Here is a 26670-nt window from a genome sequence, read left to right as displayed (position 1 = left end):
GCAAAACAGAATTTAACAAAAATTGGAATAAGAATGCAAAGGTAGAAGACTGTGTACTTCTGTTTTTCATAAGGGAATTAACTAAAATCCCATGAGGCATTGCGAATGAAATAACTGAATTTAAAAACAACTATTGATTTAAAGTAATTGATTACAAGCATAGAAAGTTTATTGCAAAATATTCAGATGTACAAATATATCTACAATTAATATACAAATATATACTGTAAGTAGTTTGAGAGTGTAGGGAAACCGATTGATTGCCGCGATGATTGGTGGATCTTTTCCCTTCAGGATCATGGGCTGTGTAGTTATTCACCACAGTTCTGCTCTTAAACATAAAAAAAAAAAAAAATTGAAATAACGTGGATTGATGGTGTTTACAGAAGCATATACCATCGATTAACAACCTCGGAGCTCACGGTAGGTCTTGTTTTTTTTTTGTTTTTTTTTTTGCATTAGCAATTTGATAAAAGACGGCAATGGTCAGTAAACGGTTAAATTTATTATTATAATAATAATAAATATAATAATTCTTCTTTTTAAGTTATAAAGTTAATTATCCCAGCTGTAGACTGTTTGCGGTTGCAAAACAATGTAGCAACTTGCACATTAATATAGAATGTGTGATCACGTGTGCATTTATAGTCATTTTACAATCGTTTGGAACAGGTCCAATCAAAATGTAAAACTATTCGTTTTATAATAAATCCTAAAATGTGTTATAATGTTCTGATGAATTATCTAAATGTCTTTTTGGTTTTATTTTGTGTCTTTTTACAGATTATGTGAAAGGAAAACGCCAAAGGAAAATATTGTATAAAACTCAAAACTACTTAAATCTCTACGCCGCAGATGGTCTCAGAACACTCTGTATCGCCAAAAAGGTAACAGATGACTTTGTCTCTCAGTACCAGTTAATGGCATTTTTGATATTACATTTACATTTTTGGCTGGGAAGAAAAGGGTTTGTCTTAAAGTGGGAAGTGTTTTTGCACAGATGGTTTACAAGTCTGTGAGCTTTTTTCCCCAGAGTGCTGAACTGTGTGATTCAGCATCAACCTCTCTCTTTCTCTCACTCTTTGCCTCACCACCACTCTCTGTTTTGTAATGTATGCTCTCACCCTCTTGTGTCTTGTGCTCTTATTAGGAGTCTAGTGGCCATATGATGTGGTGTTTTTCTTTTTCACCAAACTTTCAAATGCTCCCATGGACCAACTGGTTTGCTATCATAAGTAGATTTTTAACCAAGTGCTGACAATTTTGCCCAGATGTGATCAGATACTTACATTTTTTAAAGTATGAATTACTAGCTTTTCATTTTTGGTGTCAGTCATTAGCACTGTTGCTAAATAGTCACCTTACAGTAACAGAAGGGAAGCTTTAAATAACTTTGGGAGGATTATGTTTCACATGGTTATGTGTGAATTCATACATAAATGGAATTGTAATTCACAAAGTCACACTTTTATTAAACTTGCTGAGCTGAGGTTTCACCCTGAGCAGTGTGTTGAGGTGTGGTCAGTATTATGATTTTGAGTGGTGTGTTTGTGTTGCAGGTACTCAGTAAGGAGGAGTATGCCAGCTGGCTACAGCATCACCTGGAGGCAGAGACAGCCATACAGAGAAGGGAGGAGCTGCTTTTCGAGTCTGCTTTACGTCTAGAGACCAACCTTCACCTACTAGGTGACAACTGTAATTTGTTACAATTACATAAAAACCCAACATAATCAGATTACAGTTACATTTTGTAAAAATGGATTACTAGCAGGATTACTTGACGAGTAAATAAGCCATTTTCTTTTTCTGTATTTTCTGTAGCAGATATAGGACTCGCCTGATTTGTTTAAAAAATAAGAGTTTTTCTGCATTTGAACATATTCTGTTTTCCTATTAAGGAAGCAATGTCCCTGTTTTTCATGTTTTTTTTCTTATATATAATAATAGCTATATTACTCATAACAACTGTTTTGAATGCATCCAGAAGGCATAATTAAAATTCTTCGAGATCATATTGCTTTTCTCTTGACTTTATTCACATGTGACCTTGAGGTGATCCAAAATAATTCAAAGTAATCTGATTACATTACTTTATTATTGAGTTATTTGTATTAGGTTACTGATTACATTTTTACTAAGAAATCTGTATTTGTAACAGATTACATTTTAAAAGTAAATCTCCCAACCCTGGTGACAAGCAGTTTATCTGTCCTCACTGAACACGAAATTGCTGCGCAACGTTACACAATCGCAGCCAGTCAGAAGATTTACATATATTCATTTGGGAGATATTTATTCATATTCATTTTTAACATCAAGATATTTGATGTATAATGTACAATTTTGAGTTGCAGGATTTTGGACCAATAAGATTTTACTGTGGGCTGGGCTACGCAGCATGGAGCCACAGAAATAGAAACCAAGTTATCGACTAAATGCCCTTTTGTGCGTCGCGGTTGTGGCTGGTTGGGACAAAAGCTCAGATTTATATGAAAGAGAGAGCTTTTATATCAATTGATCTTGTCGTGAATGGTTAGGACACAGTGCAAGTATTAAACTTTGTCCCTCAGCCACCCAGAACACGCTAATAACAGCACAGCACCAAGCTAAAAATCACTTGGAACTCCCTAGCATAATGCCGGCGAGTTTTACACAGGAAAACACCATTTACAGTAACTGTCTTAAATGTAGTTTTCGTTATTGGAAAATGTGAAAGACAGCTCATTTTCTTGCTGCAGTTTGTTTTCTGTCTGCATGATATTATTGGCAAGCAGTATTATTTGAAGAAGGCGTGCATGCTTAAGGTCTTTATGCATGTTTTTCCAATAGGAGCAACAGGAATCGAGGACAGACTTCAGGACGGGGTTCCGGAGACCATCGCCTCTCTGAGGAAAGCTGGCCTACAGATCTGGGTGTTGACGGGAGATAAACAAGAGACGGCCATCAACATTGCCTACGCCTGCAAACTGCTGGACCCAGAGGAGGAGATCATCACTCTCAATGCTGACTCACAGGTGCACCTTGCTTCAGATATTCTAATCACTTCCTACTCCCTCAGATTGCTGACTGTTTTAATAATTTTATAATTATGTTGGGCTTCTGAGTTTCAAAGGATTCAATTCACATAAGAGGAACGTAAGAGGCCTAGCAATTAAAGTAAAAATGTAATTACTTTATTGTCTAGAGTAATTCTAATGTTTATTTTTATTTTGGGCTATGTTAAGGGGAAGAGTTTAATTTTACAAGAACAGTTACAAATCAGATCCTATTTGTAACTGTAAAAATGTTCCCTACAGTTGTTATCCTTAAAGGTGCACTCAAGTCACGGTCATGGAAAACCTCAAAATATCCTAATTTTATAATAGCTTTTTTCAGGCCTGGAAAATTCAAGGGAATTTAATAAAATCCTAAAAGTCATGGAAATTTCTGTAATGAATATATATATATTTGTTTTTATTTATGCTGCACTTAAATATTTCATAGGCTAAATATGCCCAAAAGCTATAGTGTGGTAGTCCTTTTGAGTTGATTGTTTTCAATGAATCGGTCAAACCATTAACAATTTGATCTGATTTGAATTATTGCAACAACAACAACATTATGGAAATTAATTGGAAACAGATTATTTTTTTTATTTTTATTTTTTGATGCAACAGTGGTCCTGGACTTTAAATGGACCCCTGTCAGTGTGGATAGAACATCACTCAAAAACTAACATTTAGTTTATCACTGCCATTGTAAAAATAGCCAATTCATCAACATATTTGTTACTCATAATTAATTTATTTTGCAACCAAAAGTGTCCGATAATAGGGGATACCAGGTCATGTTATCTCAACATGGCAGCCCCACGAATAACATCTTCGTCTAGGCCACTGGACTGACTGGAGTCTTCATCATATGTATGTCATTTTAAACGTATCAAAAGTACTATTCATTTCTTTAATAGTAAAACTTATTTTACAGTGGAAAAATTACTTGGTGCACCTTTAAGTGTTTATTCTTCTTTGTCAAATGAAGTTTTTTTGCTTTTTGCTACCAGGAATAACAGAAATATCTGAAGGTATTGCCCATAATGATTGAAAACACATACAGTAGTTGCATTTCCCCCATTGAGCTATTGAGTCCTTTTCTCACAGTCACGTGTAGCTCTTATATGCCAAACTGTATGCCCGTGCACGAAATCATTGTCTGTTTGATTGTAGAAATTTCCCCCACTGAAGAGCTTGAATTGCTTGAATGAGCACTGGTGTAATGTTTCACTGTTCCTTCCTCTAGACACATTATTACTGAAGGAGAGGGACCACTCACATATATAAGTGAATGGGAGAAATTACTATGAAATGCTAAATATAACGACCCACCCTACAATTAAATTTAGATAGAGGCATTGCAACACTCAAAAGGCAGCTATGGGAAAGGAAGGTTATTTACTCTAGAATATGCATGAGAATTAGATAGACCAGCTTCTTTATTTTATTGATTTTTTGAGCTAAAGAAGTACAATATATACCATTGTTATCAGATTTCATTCCTGATTTGAAATATGTTATTGGAGCTTAATCTTGACCAGCAGTTTTTGGTTCAGTTTCTGATTGGTTCCCCATTCAAGTAGATTGGAGATGTACTTGTATGACTGAAAATAGCTGCCTGGTGGCATTACCAATCTGGCCACCATGAAAACTGGCTTGCCTTAAAGGGACTTTTTTTTTTTTTTTTTTTTAAAGAACACAGCATGAACAGGAGTTTTGTTTTTAAATACTGCAAAACAAAATCATCATATAGGAATGTCTTAATCACTGACTAGCTATATTAGTCATTGCTTATTCCATGCTTAATAAAAGGTGACTAGTGATTTGTTACATGATAAACAGGTTATATTATGTGAATTTGCTTAAAGTGTGGTCCACATTCAAAAAGGATTTAGTTGCATTTCTGAGTGAGTCATCCCATCTTGTAAAGTCACCGGTATCTGTTTGCCAGATGTTGGCCATTACACGTGAGATATTCATTGTGTCCATTTGTGACCTTCCTACTATTTTGTGTTTTTGTGTATGCACTTTCCAGGAGGCCTGTGCTGTATTGCTTGAGAACAGTTTGCACTACATCCAAGCCAAGTTCCTTTGCAACCCTTCACCAGATCCTGCTAGAGACTATACTGGTGTCCACTTCTCTCCGGTTTGTTCCCCGGCCACCTCTACGCACTCCAGCCCCTTCCTTGTGCACCGGCTTGGGCTGGTGATTGACGGCCGCACCCTGGCCTATGCACTGGACAAGAGTTTGGAGGACAAGTTCCTGGCCGTGGCTCGAAGCTGCAGGTCCGTACTGTGTTGTCGCTCAACGCCCCTGCAGAAGAGCATGGTGGTGAAGTTAGTGCGTAACAAGCTCAAGGTCATGACATTGGCGATAGGTAAGTTCAGGATTGAAATATGTTATTACACTTATCCAGTGTTTGTCATAAATGTTTTCATTGTAAATGGATAGTTCAATCAAATTACATCATTTATTCAACCTCATGTTGTTCCAACCCCTTATGACTCTTTATCACGTGGAACACAAAAGGAGTTGTTAGGCAGAATGACTCTGGGCACAGTCACAATTCTCTTTCACCAGAAAGCGGCTTATTGTGAGAGTAGCGTTTCGGTTCACATGCACTGTATAAGCGGCATACTTGTTATTCCCATATATATATATGCTGCTCAGTTAGTAAGCAGCTTTTATCCACAGCTGAGTTGTTCCAGAGTTGTTTTTGTTTCTGCAGGGGAATTGCACTGCAATATTGGAGTTTTCTTCTTATGTAAAACTCTGGGATTCCCCCAGTGAAGGAGCGCATGTGAACGTGAGGGACAGTTGATATTTTACACTAGTGTGTATAAATGGGTTTAGTTTATAGTGTATGTGCTTTTCCCACTATACTCCCAGAAATGTTGAATTCTTTCCCCTGTGTTGACTTGTTGGGCTCCATCCTATGGCGTTTGTTATTCGGTCTGTTCTGGCACATGCACACTCTTCAAACACCCTTCAGAATGCTGCTTATGTCTTTACATGGCCACATTAAGCTGTGATCTCTGGGAGAAACCCAGGTGTGTTAAACCGCTTTCTCTTAATCTTTTAAGTGGTGTAAGGAAATCGGCGTTCTCATTTACCTGAAGTTTCAGAAAACGGCTTTCTGAAAAAAACCCTGGAATAAAGCGTTTTCTTAAGTGCATGTAAACGTGGTCATATTATGGAAGAAAGATGCAATGAAAGTGAATGGTGACTGAGGCTAACATTCTTCCTCTCCTTTTGTGTTCCACTGAAGAAAGGTTTCATATGGGTTTAGAATAGCAGGATTTCAAAGGAAATGGAATGCATTTATACTTCACCTGCATACCTAGAGAACGGACGATAACACTTTACAATAAGGTTCCATTCATCAGCATAGTTAATGCATTAGTTATCTTGAACTAACAATGAACAATATATATTTTTACAGCATTTATTAATCTTTGTCAATGTTAGTTAATAAAAATTAAATTGTTCATTGTTAGTTCATGTTAGTTCATAGTGCATTAACTATGTTAACGTATACAACTTTTGATTTTAAAATGTATTACTATGTTGAAATTACCATTAACCAAGATTAATAAATGCTGTGAACTAACTACTGTTAACAAATGAAACCTTATTGTAAAGTGTTACCGAACATGCTTCTTCATGGCCAATCTCCTTAGACAAACATTTTCAGTAGATCAAGGCATATCAATGAAATAAATCCCCACAGCCATGTTCCAAAATCAAGTAAAAAGTCTTCCCAAAAGAATGAAAGCTTTTATAACCGCAAAGGGATGTCCATAGTTTTTACATTTGTGTTTGGATGTCCACATGTATTGTAAGTATTTTGTTCTTGGCTTTGTTCCTAAGAAGGAGAACAAGGTCTCCAAGGTCCACCCTGGGTATGATGGGCCCTTAGTGGCTTTAAACCTCGCACAACTGCAAACTAAGACTATACACACAAATAAACATCATTGTGTTCTTATGCTAGTGGCTTGAGATTGTACCTTTTATAAGAAGCACAAAATGGGCAGCATAGATGTTCCTTTTTTGTTGTTTCTTATACTTTTTGCTTGGCAAGTCGAATTCAGAGATTAATGGTCCCCAGAGTTGCCAAGTAAACATTTCAGTGGTGACTGGACAGCACGTGTCTGTCCTTTCCCCAACGCAGAATGTCACATTTACAAGTCTACGCAGCACTCTGGCTAATTATCCAGATGGCTTTAGGGAGTGAGAGAGAGATGCAAGGTGCATCAGCACTAAGCCACCTGCCTCTTGAATAGAGGAAATAGGAACAATAGGTTACCTCAGGTAGCCCCCCCTCCATTTTTTTCCCTTAATAAAGATTTTGTAATTAATTTCTGGCTCAGGGAACGACAGAGGCAAATCTTTTTTACTTTAACACTGTCATTTTATAAGGAAAGGAGGGAAGGAGTGCTCAAACTACCCTCTGCAGTGCTGTAAATACACTCTCCTGCCACAAAATTGACAGACTTCATTAAAAATTTAATCAGGGCCTTGTCTTCCTCAACGCATGGCTTAATGAATGAACATTTAGGGTGTACAAGGGGAGAAACATTCACGGCAGATGTTACCAGTTCTCACGCTAGGCATATTTGCTTTGTTGTTGTACTTCAAATAAAGATGGTCTTGTTGAATTTGGCTGCCGTATTTTGTTTGTTTCAGTTTGGACAAAGGCAACGGATGGTCTCAGCAGGTTATTATTTTTCAGTATACTTTAAAGCCTACTAGCTTATTAGCTCAAAAGTCGGGCTTTGATGATAGCTCGGGGTTAAGTTAGCATTGTGCTCTATAACTCATGCAACAGAGAATGAGTTTAAAAACAACCTCAAGGCAGGTTTAAAGGTCCAAGCCAAACATCTTCAAACAGTTTTTATGTGTTAACTGTAAAACAATCTGCCTCTCCCGATACAGAAGAGTTATTACTATAAATGTAAAATGTATTATCGGTTAATGTGGTATCATTGCTTTCACAGTTCATTTGAGTCAAATAAAACCTTTATTGTTACATTTATAATACAAGGGCAGTCATACTATATTTTGATTATGCAAAATTGCATCAGACCTCCATGCAGCTTTAGTTTAATACTTGAGGGATGTCAAACCAGTCTCATGACAAGTTGTAATAATAATAGATGTCTTTGAAATTGAACATGTTGGCTCATACAAAAACTTACAACTTTTACTCCCATATTGAAACATAAATCAATGAACAGTGTTGTAACGTGTTCACAAGATGGGCAAGGTGGAGGCGGGAACTGGCTGAGCAGTCAATGTAAACTTTTAATGACACAAAGGAACTTAAAACATAAAGAGTGGTTTGCAGCAAAACCCACAGACACACACACACACACACACACACACACACACAGCTCACACGTCTCATCACGCTCTCTCTCTCTCTCTCTCTCTCTCTCGAACTGGCATATCTGGCTTCCCTTTATCCCTCTCCCGCTGACTGGCCAACTCTTCGCCAGGCCCACACCCACATGGCCTGGCCACGCCCTCCTCCTCATCACAAGTGTTATGAGTTTAACCCCTAACCCAAACCTAAACCTAATCATAAAGTCTAACCCCCTACCAAAACTCTAAAGCTGACCATGGTTTTAATAGGAAAAATTACTTTTCTGTTCCACAGAAGAAAAAAAACTTTGGGGTTGGAAGGAGATGAAGAATGCGTATTACAGGTCATTTGTATTGCATAAATAGGGAATGAGTTACCAAATTTTTTCACAGATGTTTCCTTTTTTAAAAAAAATTCAATTTGTTGGACAGGAGGCTAGCAAAAATGTATGCCTGTATTGTATCGACTGGAAACTATGTTTGTTGACTGGTCTCTATGGGAATAAAAGTCTTACCTTTACGTACACTTAGGATTTCACCAAACTGTAATTGTCTAGAATAGAATATAGCCTAGGTGTGTTAAAGGTGACATTTGATGTAAGGCAGTGTTTCCCAACCTTTTTTCTGCCACGACACACTTTTTACGACTAAAAAAAATTCTACGGCACACCACTATCCCACATAGGCTATCCATGGTCAATATTTTTCCTTTTCAAGAACTTGTCCATGTTTTCTGTCCGTCTTAGTAGCGTGTTTACTTGTAATGTTTGAAATTCGGCTATGCAAAAAAAAAAAAAAAAAAAAATCACATAGGTAGTCTATGCTGTGTGAGGACATAGGTAGCAAGAGCGCTAAATGGGTAATGAAAAAACAACAAATTCGCTTCTTTTTTATTTCTTTTTTAAGAATAAGCTATAAGCACCAGTTCCAGCTATTTTAGTGATTCAAGTTTATTCAAGTTTACAATTGTGCAGAATTAGCTGCAAAATAAAGAGTATTTTAGTGAGGCTTGCTTCTGTTTCACAAATTTGTTCAATTTTATTAACTGATTAAATGTCACTAGGTGGCGACAAATGAGCGTCTTATGTGCTATGAGTGAGTGAATCATTTTGAGTCGTTCATGACCGAAATCTACCAAGAGAATTTATAGTGTTTAAGCATTAAAAGAACAAAGATGATCTATAGTCTTCCTTCAGTCTGAGCATTATTTTTCATTCAAAAAGACAACAATAATAGTGAGTTTCAATAACGTCCTTCTCCTTTATTAAAACTTGCATGGCTACAAATCTACTGACTTCAGTATAAGAATTATAATATAAACACAAAGCAGATCTGCGGTATCATTTTCCTACAGTATTTAAACTGCTGAGCATGACTTATCAGAAAAGACCACAATAATAGACAAATAATAATAATTTTGAGTTTCAATAATGTTCTTTCTTCATTGTAAAGCGCATTTTACATGAGTTGAATCGAGGCGTCAACGCTCTGTTCAATGTTAGCGTCAAGCGGCGCATTGCACTCCACATGAAAAGTGGTGCAGAAAGCGAAGTGTGCACAATAAACATTGAAAACATGTATTTGGAAGAGAGAATAAATGTTTATTAAAAGGACTCGTTTATGTTTAGGTCTAAGCGTTTTCTTGGTGAATTTAAATTAGTTCAATAACTGGGGTCTCTGATATTCGTAAACGATAAGGTAATATTTAATTAAAAGAAATTATGAGACATGATCAATGTCTCTTCACAAATTTGGACAGTTTTGAAATATTTCTTGTCGCTTTGTACTCTCAAAGACATTATTGGTGAAGCAAAGACGTGTGTGAAAAACACCTTGGTGTAAAGTGGCGTCACTTCATAGATTTCAATGTATTCTGCAGCGCTGACGCGAGTCATGTGAAAGACCCTTAACTCGTATAAATCAGTCACTTTTGCACATTAATCATTGCTCTTCACAATCACAAAAGTGACCGATTATGGTTTCAAAACGGCGAATTTCTCCGAAAGGTGAGGAGTTTGGATCCCTGAAATGTTTTTTTATTTTATTTTTTCATGCATTTATTTATTTTGTGGAATTTTATAATTTTCCACTGCACACTTTTCCTTTCATGGCACACTAGTGTAATAAAACCCAGTTTCCCATAGTGGTTGGGAAACACTGATGTAAGGTAATGTCACCCTATTAATGCACTGTCCCCTTCCAGTTGACTTCAGAAGCCACAGCTAGGTTCTGGTCTCCTTGTTACTTTTAATTTATATTGTTTATTTCTGCCAGCAGAGCACTTTGCTGCTGATGCAATGTTTGCATTAATGCAGGCTGACGTTGTGCAAAGTCAATGGGAAGTGATAACTCCTCTACCTCTTTCTCTGTCTTTGTCTCTGTCTCTCTCTCCTGCTTTCTCAATCTTTCTAGGTGATGGGGCTAATGATGTCAGTATGATCCAAGTAGCTGATGTAGGGGTGGGGATCTCGGGACAGGAGGGCATGCAGGTAAGAAGATCTGGGAAAGATGAAAGTAATGCTGGAAGCAATGCTGAAAGTGATGTTTAAAAGAGGATATGGAACAGTGTAAAGATTAAAAATCATTACATAATGACTGCACATTGTCTACAGTGGCTGAGGGTGCACAGTACAACCAAATAAGCAAAGCAAATAAAAGCTGAAAACACAACTAAATTAAGCCACAACACAACTCTTTATACACCCTGCTTTAAGTCCAAAGTAAAAGAGGAATGAACATTGCAAAGCATTACTGCACAGTTAATGTGGCATGATACTGAATATACATTATTCATGTTTTATTAAGTTTGTTGGCCAAGATTCAGAAATGCCTCATACTCGAAAAGATCCAATGAAAGTGAATGGCAATAGTATTAGAACAAATAATAGCAAAAGAAAGAAGATACAATTTAAATAAAAAGTGCTTTAAGTTTTTCTGGCATTTAACAGCAGTATTTAGGAAACATTCAATGTTGGAAAAAAAGTAAGCAAATATATAATAAAACAGTTCAATTAAGACATAACTGAGTTTGTTTACATTAATACCTCACATTTTGACCAAGTACATATGACCATCCACACAATTATGCATACAAGTATTAAAAGGCAGCATTCTGTCAGTAGCGTGTACTGAAAAAAAAAAAAAGTATCATTACAATTATTTTTAAGATTATTATTATTATTTTTTTATATATATTATTTTTTTATTATTATTATTTTATTTTTATTTTTTTGTAGAATCGACTTTGTACTGAAGTACTGTGTACTTTTGACATTCCAAGTATATACTAAACATGGCAGAGTAATACCCGATCTCAACTGCCAGGAAAGAGCTATTTTTTTTTAACATGCTCTTTCAGTCCTTGATCTTTAGAGAAAGACAGCAAGGGTGGAAAACATGGCTGATGACGGTGTCAGGCCAAAGGTAACTGATTAAAAATCCCAACCACCATTAGAAGTGGCAATGTCGTATCTGTCACATTTATAGATGTTAACAATAAATGCCTGACGCATGCAGCTGTCACAAGCGTATCATAAAGAATAGATGGGTGATGGACGGGCGATCATTTTCACCAGAATCCCCAGCAAGGGAGGCTTTTCATAATTTTTTTATGCAAAAATGTCCTCCCTTTTTCTTTTTTTAAACAAGTGTGTTGTCACCAGGCTGATGTTAGTCTTCTGCCTTGTGAATATATGGGGATGCCATACCACCATGTTTGTGTGTTTCTTATGATGGATCTTAGACTTTAAGGCAGATGTGATCAAAGACCTCAATGTACCAACATGTCACAGGATTTGAGAGCACTTGTACTGACAAACAGTATATTAATGTGTTATTATCTTCAGCCACATCTGCACATTTTTGTTTAAAAATGCATCAGTTTTGCAACTTTTACACCTGTCATTCACACTGAAATAGCATTTTCCTCCAGCAATAATGGAAACCTAAACAAAACCCTCTTTAGTAATGCATAATTTGGAAAAAGATGACTAAAAAAAACATTAGTATGGACAGTGTTGGGTGTATCCGATTACAAAATAGTTACTGTAATCTAATTATTTTTTTAGTCAAAAAAGTAATGTAACATATTTTACATTTGTGTAATCAGATTACAGTTACTGACTTTCAATGAAAGTAATTACTTTTAAGTACATTACTTGCACTAAAGTAATATGTATAATACATTTCAAATATGAATTCCTATGCGACTGTTAGTGTTTCTGTGACAGCTGAAGGGTGTGTGAGAAATGAATGAGTAGGAAATATAGATATTTTGAATTTGAGCAGAAAACCAAAAACTTTTTTTAGGAAAAGATATTTAGAAAGCAACTTAAAAGTAAAATAATTAGTAATGTGATTACTTTTAAGATGAAGTAATCAGTAATGTAATTTGATTACATTTTTAGAGATGTAATTAGTAATATGTAGTGGATTATATATTTGTGTAACTTTGTTTTAAACTGATCCTTCTTTCTTTGTTTTTATAGGCGGTCATGGCCAGTGACTTTGCCCTTCCACGGTTTCGATACCTGCAGAAGCTGCTCTTGGTTCATGGCCATTGGTGTTACTCTCGTCTAGCCAACATGATCCTCTATTTCTTCTACAAAAATGCTGTAAGAGCCTGAAGTTTGCTTATGTTCCTGTCTATGATAGCATCAATAAATAAGATGAACTACATTTTAAAGGGGCTTTTCAGGATATTACAGAGCCATTGTAACAGATTTATTAAAATGTCATGATGCGAGTAGCTTTAAGTAAGAAGCTTTAAATGTTGTCGTCTGTTTTTCATTTTCTCTTATTAATGAAGATACATTTTTGCTGGATCCTGGAAATGTCTCTCACTTAATCAAGATGCAGGACTTCTAATGAGGCAACATCTGCTGACCTCATTGTAGACCTTTTAATGTTTTTTTATTTTGTATTTTTTTTCTCACTCTCTCTCTCACCCTAGATGTTCGTCGCCCTCATCTTCTGGTATCAGTTCTACTGTGGGTTCTCCGGGTCAGCCATGGTTGATCAGTGGTATCTCATCTTCTTCAACCTGATGTTCTCCGCATTCCCTCAGCTCATCACCGGCACCCTGGACAAAGATGTGTCAGCAGAAACCCTGCAGGAGCTCCCTCAGCTTTACATGAATGGACAAAACTCAGAGGTACATTTCTCAGCCACTGATTGGACAGAAACACAGTTACACCGACAATGAAGTGCATAAACGGAATTAGAATGGAGACCGATAGAATTATTGGAAGCATAATGTAAATGGTAAATAAAAACTCATGAACAGCATTTTGTCACATATATTCACACATGATTTGGCCCCAGTATGCAGTGTCAGCAGTTCCTCTGTTAGCAGATGAAATATATTACCCGTGCCGCGGTTGCCACAGTTATTGCTTTGATTGTTTTTTGCTGACCCATTTTAAAATGGGCCTTGTATTCTGTGCCGAATTTCATGAGGGGGAAAAGCAAAAGCGAGCGCAAACATTTTATAAAAACCACTAATCATCCACCGAATGCTGAAATTGTGCAACCTGGGATAATTAAACTGCAGCAGTTGTCTTTGTTTTGCTAACAATATGCCTCTGCTGAGGTCATCTTCTTTTAATTTTGTGTTATTCACAAACAGTGACATTCTATGACTCCATTAGCTGAGCATCTAATGACATTCTAATAAAACAAGAGCTGATTTCAGTCCCCTGAATGTCTGAATTCCTTTTACAGGAATATAAACCCTACATGTTCTGGATGAACATGATTGATGCCTTCTACCAAAGCCTCATCTGTTTCTTCATCCCCTACTTTGTAAGTTTGATTAGATTATTATGTGTGTTTGCTAAAATTTGCATGCAAAATCCATTCAAGACATGATGTCTCGCTTGAGATAAAAGCCATCAGTCCTTAATGGAACCTTGTAAAACAATAAATACAAACTCTATATTCTAACACATAATAATACAATGTCACTGTAATTTAGGAGACAAGTCCAACACTATGTTCTCTTGTTATACACTCTCAGGCTTACGCTGACTCTGATGTGGATTTGTTCACGTGGGGCACTCCCATCACCACGTTGGCTCTTTTCACCATTTTGCTCCACTTGGGCATCGAAACCAAAACCTGGGTGAGTTTCGCTTCAGTTTTGCTTTGTAAAATGTAATAGGTAGGAGTAGGTATCACCAGCTACCTCACAATATGATTTTCATCATAATTCATACTTCGATGTAACACATTATCAAAGCTGGATTGCCTTTGTTACTTCTCAGAACTCTCACCCCACTGTTATTTATTATGAAGCACCATTGTATATTGTAGTTATTTGAACTGTGCAAATGAATATTGAAACTGCACCAAACGTGCGATGAAGACCCAGCTTGTCCTCGAGAGAGTGAACTTGTGGGTGCCACTACGTTTCACACATTTGCTACACATCACAGTAGCTTAAACGTCCTCTCAAGCAATGGCTTTCGGTTTTGCAATGTGTATAAGCACACTTCAATCAGAAACCCGTCCTTGACATTATTTTTATATGAGAAGAGAAAGTAATTAGGGATGGAACGATATCATTTTTCTCTTCCGATACTTGAACGATCAGTATCGGCTGACCCCGAACCGACACCAATGTTGTTTTTTTATTAATGAGTTTAGAACCTCTATAATTCACTGTGTGGAACTGATTGGGAGTACTCTTTGTGTAAAGAAACAAAAACCTCTAACAATACATTATTTCATTATAAAATAGGAAAACAAAAAAACATTTACATAAAAGCATGTGCAAAACTTTATATTTAACTAGTCTGCAGGATGCAGCAGCATAAATAACAGTATTTCCAGTGAAAGTCTTCAGTAGAAAAGAAGCCAGTTCTCTTTACACATTTTAACTTGTATCTGGACTTGTAAATGCTTTCAGATCTCTCTCTCTGTCTCTGTCTTCCACTTTTCAATCACACAGTAATTTTTGGAACCCAATTTGTTTTTATTTTAATTTCTAATAATAATAAGTATAAATAATAATAATAATTTTTCTATACATTGGTAATACATTTTGGTTGTAATTTCTTAAGGCTTTTATTTTGAATATTCTGAGCGCTCCAGTGTGTCTCTGTTTGAGTGTTTGTTTGTTGGCTAATTTACAGTAGTGTAATACGCTTCTCATTCAACGTGTGGTAAAATGCTTGTCCGGTGCCGTTCTCAATGCATGTTGTAGGCGGACCGAACTATTGATCATCTACATCTGAGATGGAGTTTGTGTGGAGCGACCACATATTGCGCTGAGCAGCGCATCACGTGCCTCTGCGCCTGTTTATGTGTGTGTCGGCAGAGCGGCGCTCGTTCATTAAAGCGTGGTGCCAGAGACTACTTGCTGTGCATGCTGACTGTATATTTATTATTAAACACAGCCTTTTGCAACTCACAAAGCTTTTGGATGACTGTAAGAGACTGAATAACATGCACTAGTTATATGGACTACTTTAATGGTGATTTGAAGGTTACGTAATTCTTTGAGCTTGACAGTAACGTCAATGACCAACATGCGGTATCGGATTTGGATCGGGCTCGTCGAACCGATACCTGATCCATGTAAAAACGTCAGTTACCGATACAGGTATCGGATCAGTGCCATCCCTAAAAGCAAGCCCTTCCTTCGCCTCTCCAGCTATGAAAGGACTGACGAGGAAGACTAGGATGATGTTGACACAGCCGTAGACATTTACGCAGGGAGTCTCAATGATTGGTTTGAACTGGGACACACTCTGCCATCAGGGGTCATACATCAGCCTGACAGCCCATGCAGGCAGCCCCAGTCCAGCCCACTGCGTGTCTCTCTAGCACACTAGGGTGGTGTCTACACTGCTGGCATGCACAGAGTGACCAAAGCTAATATATATATATATATATATATATATATATATATATATATATATATATATATATATATATATATATATTTTTATGCATGTGCTGTGCAGTAGTTGTGTAGTGGGACTGCTCTGTTTGCATTGACGTATGTGTGGGTCATTCCTCTTGTGCAGTACATTTTGAACTCTGTAACTTTTATATAATTTAAGGAAGTACATCTATAAAATAATCTATGAGACATTCATAAATATGCTCTGGTCAAGCTTTTGTACTTTATTAATTATAACTTGATCATTTACACAATGAAACTAACAGGATGGAACTGAAGAGCTAAAGTTAACCATTGCTTATTGACAGATTGAGAGTTGGCTTAAAGGAATAGTTCACCCAAAAATGAAAATCCTCTCATCATTTACTCACCCTCATGCCATCCCAGATGTGTATGACTTTCTTTTACAGAACACAAAGATTTTTAGAAGAATTTCTCAGCTCTGTAGGTCCATACAATGTCAAGTGAATGGTGACCAAAACTTTGAAGCTTCAAAAAGCACATAAAAGCAGCATAAAAATAATCCATAAGACTCCAGTGGTTTAATCCATGTCTTCTGAAGTGATCCAGTTGGTTTTGGGTGAGAACAGACCAAAATGTAACTCATTTTTCACTGCACATCTTGCCATTGCAATGTCTAGACACAATCATGATTTCAAGCTTGATTACACTTCCTAGTTCTTGACACATGCGCAGAACGCTAGATGGCGCTAAGAAGTGTAATCGAGCTTGAAATCATGGCCATGCCTAGAGATTGCTGTTGTAAAGATTTAAAGTAAAAAAAGAGTTTGATCTGATCTCAACCAAAACCGATTAGATTGCCTCAGAATACATTGATAAAACCACTGGAGTCTTATGGATTACTTTTATGCTGCCTTTATGTGCTTTTTGGTATTTCAAAGTTTGAGTCACCATTTACTTTCATTGTGTGGACATACAGATCTATTTTTCTAAAACTCTGTGTTCTGCAGAAGTCATACACATCTGGGATGGCACAAGGGTGAGTCAATTATTTGAGAATTTTCATTTTTGGGTTCTCAACTTGAAGGTAATTTTGATATTTTTAACTGTCTTTTGAAATTTTGATATAAAGATATAATTTTATTAAACCATATAAAATGTTTTAGAATGATTTAGAGTGAGACAAACCAATTATTTAAATTTACCCCTATGTTCACTTAATTGTAATGTTGTCATTAAACTAATATGATATCCATTTTTCAAAATTGTATCTAGTGTATTAAGAAAATATGATGTGAACATGTAAATGTACTGCATAACAGGAATAACCCAGTTCATACCTGCCCCTCCTCTCTTTCTTATCTCTTTCTCATGAGATGCTGTTTTAGATTTATGAGTGCGAATTGGATTAGAGCTTTTTCCATTACACCGGTGCTGTAAATTTTCAGCTGACAAGTTTGGGTGTGTGAAAAATATCCTCCACAGCCTCACTGTCTTTTCGGACATGATGATGGCTTCTGGTTTGGAAGAGACTGTTCTTCATGGTAAATTGCTCAAGGAGAGAGTAAACGTTTCCAAAAGTTGGGCTGGCAGGTTCATCGTTCTACATGCTGCCTGGGAAAATGTAAATGCATACTTGAGAGAGGGAGGGAAACTCTTATCAGGTCATTCGAGGTGAGGTCAGTGTGGAGACCCACTCGTCTGCTAGCGTATTCAACCGAGATGGTCAAATTGTGTCATTTCTGCACTACAAACGGAATTTTCAAAAATAAGGACTGTTTACAAACAAGTTTCCCAAACACTCCCCCCATTTTCTATTGGTTGAATAAATAGATAGTCACACCTAAAACTCATGCCATTGGTTGTGCCAGTGTTGCTGTTCGGCAGGTCAAGGTGCTCAAACAAAGAACGTTTTTGATTCCTTGCGCTTTGAAATGAAACACTTCAGCTTTAAGTTTTCCATTTTCTGCTGTACCATGTCGTAGAGCTTGCGTCGTCTAATTTAAATCTCTAAATCACATTTTATCAGCATTCTTGCATTTGATTGTGCTCATTAATAAAGTACGAAATGTGAATACTGTATGAAACAAAATTTGTTCTCATTTTGATTTATTTTAAAATATCAGTATGAAACTGTCTTGGTCATGCAATTTAGCAACTCTTGGTCCAACTTTTGTCCAATTCTCTTTGTTTCATTATTTCACAGACATGGATGAACTGGGTATCGATTGGTTTCAGTATAGCTCTCTTCTTCACTGTGGCTCTGTGCTACAGTGCTTCCTGCCCAACCTGCTTCTCTCCCTCTAACACTTACTGGACCATGCAGAGGCTGCTGGGAGATTCCATATTCTACCTGCTGTGTGTCGTCACACCTGTAGCAGCTCTTCTTCCCAGGTATCTAACCATATTAAAGGGTCATAAAATGTTAACAGATATGTACAATTGAAAACAATTATAGCATTCATTATGTTTATTGTTAAGGGTAAAGTAGTTATTTATTTTTTCTTGCTTTTTTTTTTTTTTATGTATTTTCTTTTAGCCATTTTATTCTTCCGGTTTAAAAACGAATATGAGGTGTGAGTTGTGGTTTGTAGTAGAGTACACTAATATGTCATTTGATTCTGAGTGTTTCTTTACTTTATTCATGAGAAGGACGCTTCCATCCAATCACTGTGCACCCTCATGAATGAGCTCGCATTACAACGGAGAATTCAAAATCACCCGCAGAAATAACAGCGCTACAAACATGTAGCAGCTTATTACTTATGTCTTCTCCATACATTTGATCATGTACAGCATAACGCATACTTTTGAAACGGAGTGTAGTTAATGTTTTGTGTGTTGGACCCATTTACTTTATTTTATGTGTTCCTTACTGAAAAATGTTTTCCTGTGGTATTCAACATTATGCCACAAACACTGTCAATATAGTTTAACTTGTAGTAAACCCGAAACAATCCTTGTATGAATTTATATTAGGTCTCTAATAGGCTTTTTCACACATCGATAATCAGAAGATTTTTCCCTATGATTATCAATATATATATGGATTTTTTTATTTTTTTATTATTATTATTTTCAGATATAAATAGGGCTGTTCATTGCACAATAGTCTTTGTCTTTTCAAAAAAATTCTCAACACAGCTTTGTTAAATTGTGAGCAGCAGTGTAAATTAAAGGGGGTCGCCCACCGGACACATCTGGCAGACAACATGGCACGTTCCAATATACATAGCAATTATTTTCTACGAAGGTATGCACAAACCACCAACGCTCGGTGTCAAAATTCTGAAGTGCCACAGAGCGCGACTTGCATAGTTTTCCATAAAATTTGACCCAAAGCATTATCAAAGGATAGAGTATTTACTCTAGCCATCGCTGGATGATAAATTGTGTATATGTATCTTTCGTAGAGCCTACACAATGTATTTTCAGTTACAACCATGTCGTTTTGTGGTTTGACAGCTTGAATGAAAGACCTATTCAAGGCTACATACAGAGAAATCACATTATAAATGTCGACATTTCTAATCATTCAGTTTGAGTATTTACAACAGTTTTATATACTAACTTGCAAACTCATCAACTCGTCACTTTGTTCATTTTTGAAGAAGTACAAAAACCTTCGAAACTTTGGACTGCCATCTGCTGCCCCACATTAGTCGTCCTGTGTATGTGTGATATACCTGTTACCGGCTTCAGTAAATGTTATATTACCCTCTTGTGGTCTCCCAATGCTATTACGCCAGGCCAACTGAGTGAATTGGAAAGCACGCAAATTAGTATTCTATTTTAAATGTCAATTAATTTTAAAATATTGTGCCGATCAATAATCAATATTTTATGGCATCCCTAGTCTCTAAGCGGTCCTGATCCTGATGGCAATGCCTGCTTTCACTTCTTTCAAAAAAGGTTGAAGAAAATATTTGAATCTTTGATTCTGTTCTATAATCTTCACTTTTCTCACGTTCATACTTTTGTCCTATGAATGATATACAGCAAATTGCCCCAAAACTCTTTTGCTTTTGTTACTTCTAACATTTTAATGTTCAGCCATCTCTATCAGGAGGGAGTGAGTTGTTGTGCTTGACTCCCTTCCGTCCTCCCCCACTTCCCTCCCAACTTTTTACATCTTTCCACACCCATTCTAAGAACCTTTTTTTCAGTCTGAGGTGTGAATGACTGTTGCTGAACTGGGGGGGGGGGTGGGTTCATTACACTTTAAGGTCCTTTAGCAATTATTTAATCTTATTTTGAAATATCTGAGCTAGTCTGTTATTTTAATCTAATTAATTTACTATATTTTGCATTTAAAATTTCGCAATCACGTTACCATTCAAATAAGAGAATTTTAAGTCAATACTAGGAATGTGATTTTGTCAGTTGGATGAGCAGGCCATTTTATTTATGGTCAATCAGTCACACACACACAGACACAAAAATATTATTGCACTCTAATCTCAATTTAAAGAATTATTTAAATTCCATACTATTGTCTCCTTAAGATGAATTGTTTATTTTGTATCCTTCCTCATTTTGCTTTGGATAAAAGCGTCTGCCAAATGAATAAAAGTAAATGCTTTTTTTTTTGTTTTGTTTTTTGGTCATTTGCTGCCAAATCTGAATCATTGTGTAATACAATTAGGCCAAAAATATGTCAGTTGCACTTTTCTCATGGAGAAAAAAAAAAAGGCAAGGTCCTACTGTACCTCCACAAGCATTTCACCAAACTAGACAAACACACCCTTTGCTCCAACTGTGAAAATATTAACCTAATAGACTGACAGTGTAATGAGCTGTATACAGCCAAAATATTTTACATTTTTAATAGTAAAAAAAAAAAAAAATGTTTACTATATAGTAGTGCAATAAAATAGGCAATAAAATAATCACAACTATTTCTATGCCAATTAATTGCCAGTAAATCTAATTGTAATTATTATGACAACACTAACCATATTTTCAATTTAATTAACCTGCTTATCACGCATGTTTTAAAGTATGCAATTATCTTGTGATATCTTTTTTAAATTGCCATTTTTATGTGTTATTTTTGAGTGGGAGTGCATGTGAGTCATCTGTGTTTGTACATGAAGTCCCTGGCATCTATATCGATCAATGGGAACAGTGCAAACACCTTTAGTAGGTGGTGCAGTACTTGCATCCAGAGCTGTGTTGTCAAATTCATGATGCTTGAGTCAGTGTTTGATGCCAGCGGTTTTTCACATTTAGGCCAAGTAACTGCAGCACACATATGGGAGCTGTTTCTGCCTCACGTTTTTGCTGTCTCCTCGATTAATTTCTATGTGTTTATTTCTCAGATACTTTTATAGAGCCTGTCAGGGATCTCTGTTCCCAAACCCTGTCCACGTGGGACGACAGCTGGACAAACTGCCAGTGGACATGCGTAGGCTCTTTTTAAGCCAGAGCCAGATGAAGCTAGGCTCACTCGGGTCGCTGTTTGCTCCTCGAGCCCCACATTTCCCCCTCTGCAGACCTTTCCAGAAAGACTATAGGCCCAGAGTGAAGCAAGCCCACATGAGTGGCACCAAACACAAGGAGAATGCTATAGCCAGCCCCATCCCATCCAAGAGCATGGATATGAGGGACACACCTTTAAGCTCAAAGAACACTGAGAACCATATCAAACTAAACTTTAAAAAGCAGGAAAAAGGGCAGTCCTGCAGACAGGGCTCAGGAAGCCCCCTCTTGAGTCCTATTACAGTTTCCGGCACTCTGCCATACACCAAAGAAACTCCTGGCACCAGGACTATTTTGGATACCAGGGGCTTGGAGGCCACGCTTGGCCCAGCAGACCTCTCTCAGGTCGGTTTACTCACCTCCACGCCGCTGCTTCCTCAAACTGACACTATACAGCTCATGTCGCCACCAAGTAGTCTTTTTCAACAGAAGCTAGAATGCGAGGACAGTTCAAACCAAAGGCCCCTCCTACTGAAAGGGGGCGGAGACAGGGACCACACTCAGTCATCTAGCTGCCCACAAGAACATTCACTCAAAACAACATTTCTATGACGCTTTCTACCTGTTATGCTGATTCCAATTTGCACGTTAGCTTAAATTGTATTATATATTCACAAGTATTTTATAAAGAAATAGGTTGGTACTACATATATATACTTTTATGTATAAAGTTTAGAATAAAGATTATTTTTTGAGAGAGGCCAGATTATGCAAACTGGATAGTCTTATAATGTTTTGTTATGATTGACTGTTTTGTAATATTTTTTGTTTTTTCTCTTCTAAACCATCTCAGAATTGGAGGAGGTTTGTTTCTTGAGGCAGAACCAGTCCAGAGACATTCCTTTTTCTGTTTATTTGGCTCTGAATATTCTGGCACACTTTAAAGAACATTCCCCTCCTACCATCACACACTGCTGATAGCATTACACTCACAGTCCATGTTTTTATAGATTACCTACCCCTTAAATATCAGTAGCAACAGAGATTCCTTAAATATGCCTTAAGATGTTGTCTTTTCTGGTAGGCCTGAGTTGGTGCCTAGTAAGTTTGGGCAAATGCAGAGATACACACTAGACTATTCACTTGTTGGGATTTGCTGTTTTGCTGTTAGGACTATATTGCGCTCCATTACAGGATAATGTTAAAACTCTGAGATATTTACCAGATATTTAAATATTAGTCACTTGTACACTTGCATCATTACAGACTTGAGTCAAGCCCTTTCAAATCTGCATGTAAAAATGGAATTATCCTCCAGCGCAGCTGAACACCAGAAGTACCTTTCCATGCATATATACTGATATGGTGCTTGCAGAAGTTTCAAGCTCTGCTATTGTTTGTATGTCTTTTAAATTTTATTTTATTCTTTTTTGCTGCTGCTTTGCAATTCTGCACATTCCTGCAGGATAGGATTTAATTTTGGCCTTTTTTAGAATTTGCTTACATTCACTGGAACCTGGTTCCAAATAGTAGAGTATACTCTCAGGGCTATACAACTCCGCTGCTGAACGGCCATTGTACTAATTATTTTTGTTCAAGCCCTAATCAAACACACCTATCTAGGGTTTTCAAGTAATCCTAAAGACCTCGATTAGCTTGTTCAGTTGTATTTCATTAGTGTTGGAGCTAAACTTTCCAGGACTGGAGTTGAATAGCCTTCTTAAATGGGACCTTAGTGGGCCCCCTTAGTCACATGTGCCCAGGATCGGATTTCCGAAATATAAGATGGCAGGGTAAGACTCCTTTATATTTGAGGAAAGTGCTACCTGATTAGTTAGGGTTAGATTTAGGGGTAGGGGTAGGGATGAGTAATAGTTTCTCCAACCAATCAGGTAGTGCTTTTATGATTATTATTACTAATTTGTAATATTAAGGTGTGAATTTCTTCATGAATATAACTTGACTCTTGCCCTGCCATCTTTTCAGAAATTCGCACCTGGTACAACGTTACTGGTTGCCCCCAACCCCCCTTTGACGATGACCCTGATTATCCATTAAGTCCAGCACAGTGCCAAGTGCTTTAGAAAATAGTGGTCCATGCATCAAGCTACTTAGTGCTTATTGACAGTGGGGGATCCTGGTTTGTGGAAGTACAGGATTTGACTCGGTGTATGTGTGAACAGAAGGATATGTGCTGATAATCCATTTTAGTGCAGTTTATATATGTGCATGCATCTCCTGTTTACTATGATTGTATTTCTCAGCTATGTTTACTAAAGCTGTATACTTTACCAAAGATGCAAAAAGCACTGCTGGATCTCGGCTGGAGTGTTTATACTGTAAGCATTAGCTTGAGCTGATTGTTTCATCATTCAGAATTAATTGGCTCAGGGCTGCTACTCCTTTATTAAGTGTCTTTCACCACCTATGTTGTTACTGTACCCACATCAGCCTTATTTTTTCCTAACAGGAAGCACTATGTATTGTACGTGTTTATGCCCTCAGGAAATGGCAGCATACTTTTACAAAAACATTCCATTTTAAATCACTGTCAATTCAAAGGGAATTAATGGGCAAGTGTGTGACTGTGCTCTCCATTTTTTTGATAGCTGTAATGGAATACAATGTTCAGACTAGTACATGGGTGGTTAGTCTTTGTTTAACAAGAGAATATTCCACAATGCTGCAAATGTCAGGGGTGTGGCGTATTATAGAGTCCCCTTGAGAGATGCTAAAATAGATTTTATGAGATGATTTGTCATCTTCTGCTCACGTAACCTCAAGGCCTCGCCAGTCTGTTCATTTGGGATCTCATTTGGGCAGTCACTATCAAAACTGCTGATTTATGAACAGCCTACCAGGAGGATTATGAGATCCATTGTACTCATTACACAACATATGGTGTGAATGGAACTTGCTCTCACTAGAAAAACCCAGGTGTAAAATCAGAAATCTCCTTTACTTCCACAGCTTGGCATTTATAAATAAATACAAAAACCTCAAATGTGTTTTTGTGGGAGGGTCAGAAGGAATTGGGCATAGTGGTGTATGGGGTTATCAGGAGGGAAATACTGTACTAAAGGGTTAGTTCACCAAAAAATGAAAATTTTTCATCATTTATTCACCATTATAATGACAGAATTTTCATTTTTGAGTGAGCTGTTTCTTTTAGTATTAAGATTTGTGATGTTGAGAGAATGACTTGACTGTCTCTCTGACTGTCCGGATACTACAGTAAAACCTTAAAGAAGCTAATATGAAGCTCACAAGTACTTTGTCCCCTCAGTTCCTACAAGTGCCTTGTTGATCTTCTGCACAGCTCAGGTTCAGCGTTCTTCACTTTGGAGTATGTGAGCGATAGGAGGGAGCAATATTTCTTGTCTAAATTTTAATGTTAATAGCATACTGGGCATTATGCTGAAATAATTACTTTTATCTTCATAGTCAGATAATAAGCAACGGTTGTATATACTGAAGTGCCTATTGCTTTAGAATACACCAGAAGAATAGTTTTTACATTGTGGAATATATGTCATGTGCCTTAACACTGGAGAACACACATGTAGACGGCAATACTTGCAGTGAATTTATATATGTAAAGATGTATTGAAAATTCTATTAATAAATGAGGTTTAATAAAACACTCTGTTTTTAAAGAATTTAAGATTATGCATTTTTTTCTTTTTTTTTTTGTACTCTGTTCGTTGTTGTTTTTAGATTTGGAATGTGCCAGTACTTGGATGCCTGAGTTCAGGTGGGTCAAGTTCCTGGCTAAGCATAACATGCTGTAATAAAAGCCATTTGCAGTTGCATTCCAAAGCCTTTCCTTAACTGAAGGGCAGTTTACCAGCAGGAATGCCGTCCTTCATAATTTGTCATAGCACATGTATGTAAACATTGGGTGGAATTTTATATACTTAAATGTCTTTTATCACTGTCACTACCGTGACTATTTCTGGCTCATTGTACTGTAATTGGTATTTGTCACGGTCACACAAGGTTTAGTATGTTCTTGCTGTAGATTCACTACATTTTCAGCTCTTCATCAAATGCACCTATTTCAAGTGGTTCTGTGACACTTGGGTTTGTTAAATTGTGTTCACTCATGCTGTTTGTTTCTTGACAAGAACAATTCTTCATGTCATAATACTGAAATAAATGGTAAAAGTATGTTTACTGATCTCCTGCTTTCTCTTGCTTATTTTTTTCCTGTCACCATGAAAATGTACACTCAAAAATTAAGTCATTACCCTTACTTAATTGACTTTGAGAAAGTTTTCACAAGCAATTTAATTTCTTTCATTTAGATTAAGTCATACAGCCAACATAATTTAGTTGGATTAGGTCAAATCACTGTAGTATAGCCTATTAGTTTTAGTTCGTCAAACTAAATTTAATAATGTTTAATTCAGTTCTTCTGTTGGTCCAACTTAATTTATTGTATTAATCATTAGTATATGCCAGGTGAGCAAGTGAAGCTGTTGCACTGTCAATTTGATAGCAGCTGCTTATCCACAGTATTCTCAGTCCACTGTATTTCTCACGGTGGCAGGAATTTCCGGTTGGCTAGCGGAAGTGCGATTGGTTGGGGTTTTGTGTGTAGTCGGTCACTGCTTGCTTGCGTATCATGCGGTTAGATTGTTGTTGTTTTTTTTTGTTTGTTTTTTTTTTCCGATTTGGAATGCCCAATTCCCAATGCGCTCTAGATCCTCGTGGTGGCGTAGTGACTCACCTCAATCCGGGTGGCAGAGGACGAATCTCAGTTGCCTCCACGTCAGAGACCGTCAATCCGTGCATCGTATCACATGGCTTGTTGAGCGCATCACCGCAGAGACGTAGCGCATGTGGAGGCTTCACGCCATTCTCTGCGGCATCCACGCACAACTCACCACGTGCCCCACCGAGAGTGAGAACCACATTATAGTGACCACGAGGAGGTTACCCCATGTGGCTCTACCCTCCCTAGCAACCGGGCTAATTTGGTT

The 26670-nt window shown here is 37.1% G+C and overlaps 1 protein-coding gene across 1 annotated transcript in view; it reads left to right on the top strand.

The window, feature by feature from the left end:
- LOC127446533 (phospholipid-transporting ATPase VA-like) overlaps positions 1-25994 on the top strand; it is an 84501-nt gene extending 58507 nt beyond the window's left edge. Inside the window, exons 11-21 of the mRNA XM_051707517.1 lie at positions 784-887; positions 1560-1686; positions 2830-3014; positions 5068-5410; positions 10810-10886; positions 12885-13010; positions 13349-13549; positions 14119-14199; positions 14414-14518; positions 18471-18658; positions 21586-25994. Of these exons, the coding sequence (XP_051563477.1) occupies positions 784-887; positions 1560-1686; positions 2830-3014; positions 5068-5410; positions 10810-10886; positions 12885-13010; positions 13349-13549; positions 14119-14199; positions 14414-14518; positions 18471-18658; positions 21586-22297 (2249 nt within the window). The 3' untranslated portion in view covers positions 22298-25994. The remainder of the gene's footprint in view (positions 1-783; positions 888-1559; positions 1687-2829; positions 3015-5067; positions 5411-10809; positions 10887-12884; positions 13011-13348; positions 13550-14118; positions 14200-14413; positions 14519-18470; positions 18659-21585) is intronic.
- Positions 25995-26670: the final 676 nt, after the last annotated feature.

Source organism: Myxocyprinus asiaticus, chromosome 9, assembly GCF_019703515.2.
Source record: "Myxocyprinus asiaticus isolate MX2 ecotype Aquarium Trade chromosome 9, UBuf_Myxa_2, whole genome shotgun sequence".
Lineage (NCBI taxonomy): Eukaryota > Metazoa > Chordata > Actinopteri > Cypriniformes > Catostomidae > Myxocyprinus > Myxocyprinus asiaticus.
Note: the sequence above shows the minus strand (reverse complement) of the source record. Positions and strands in the feature narration are given on the sequence as shown.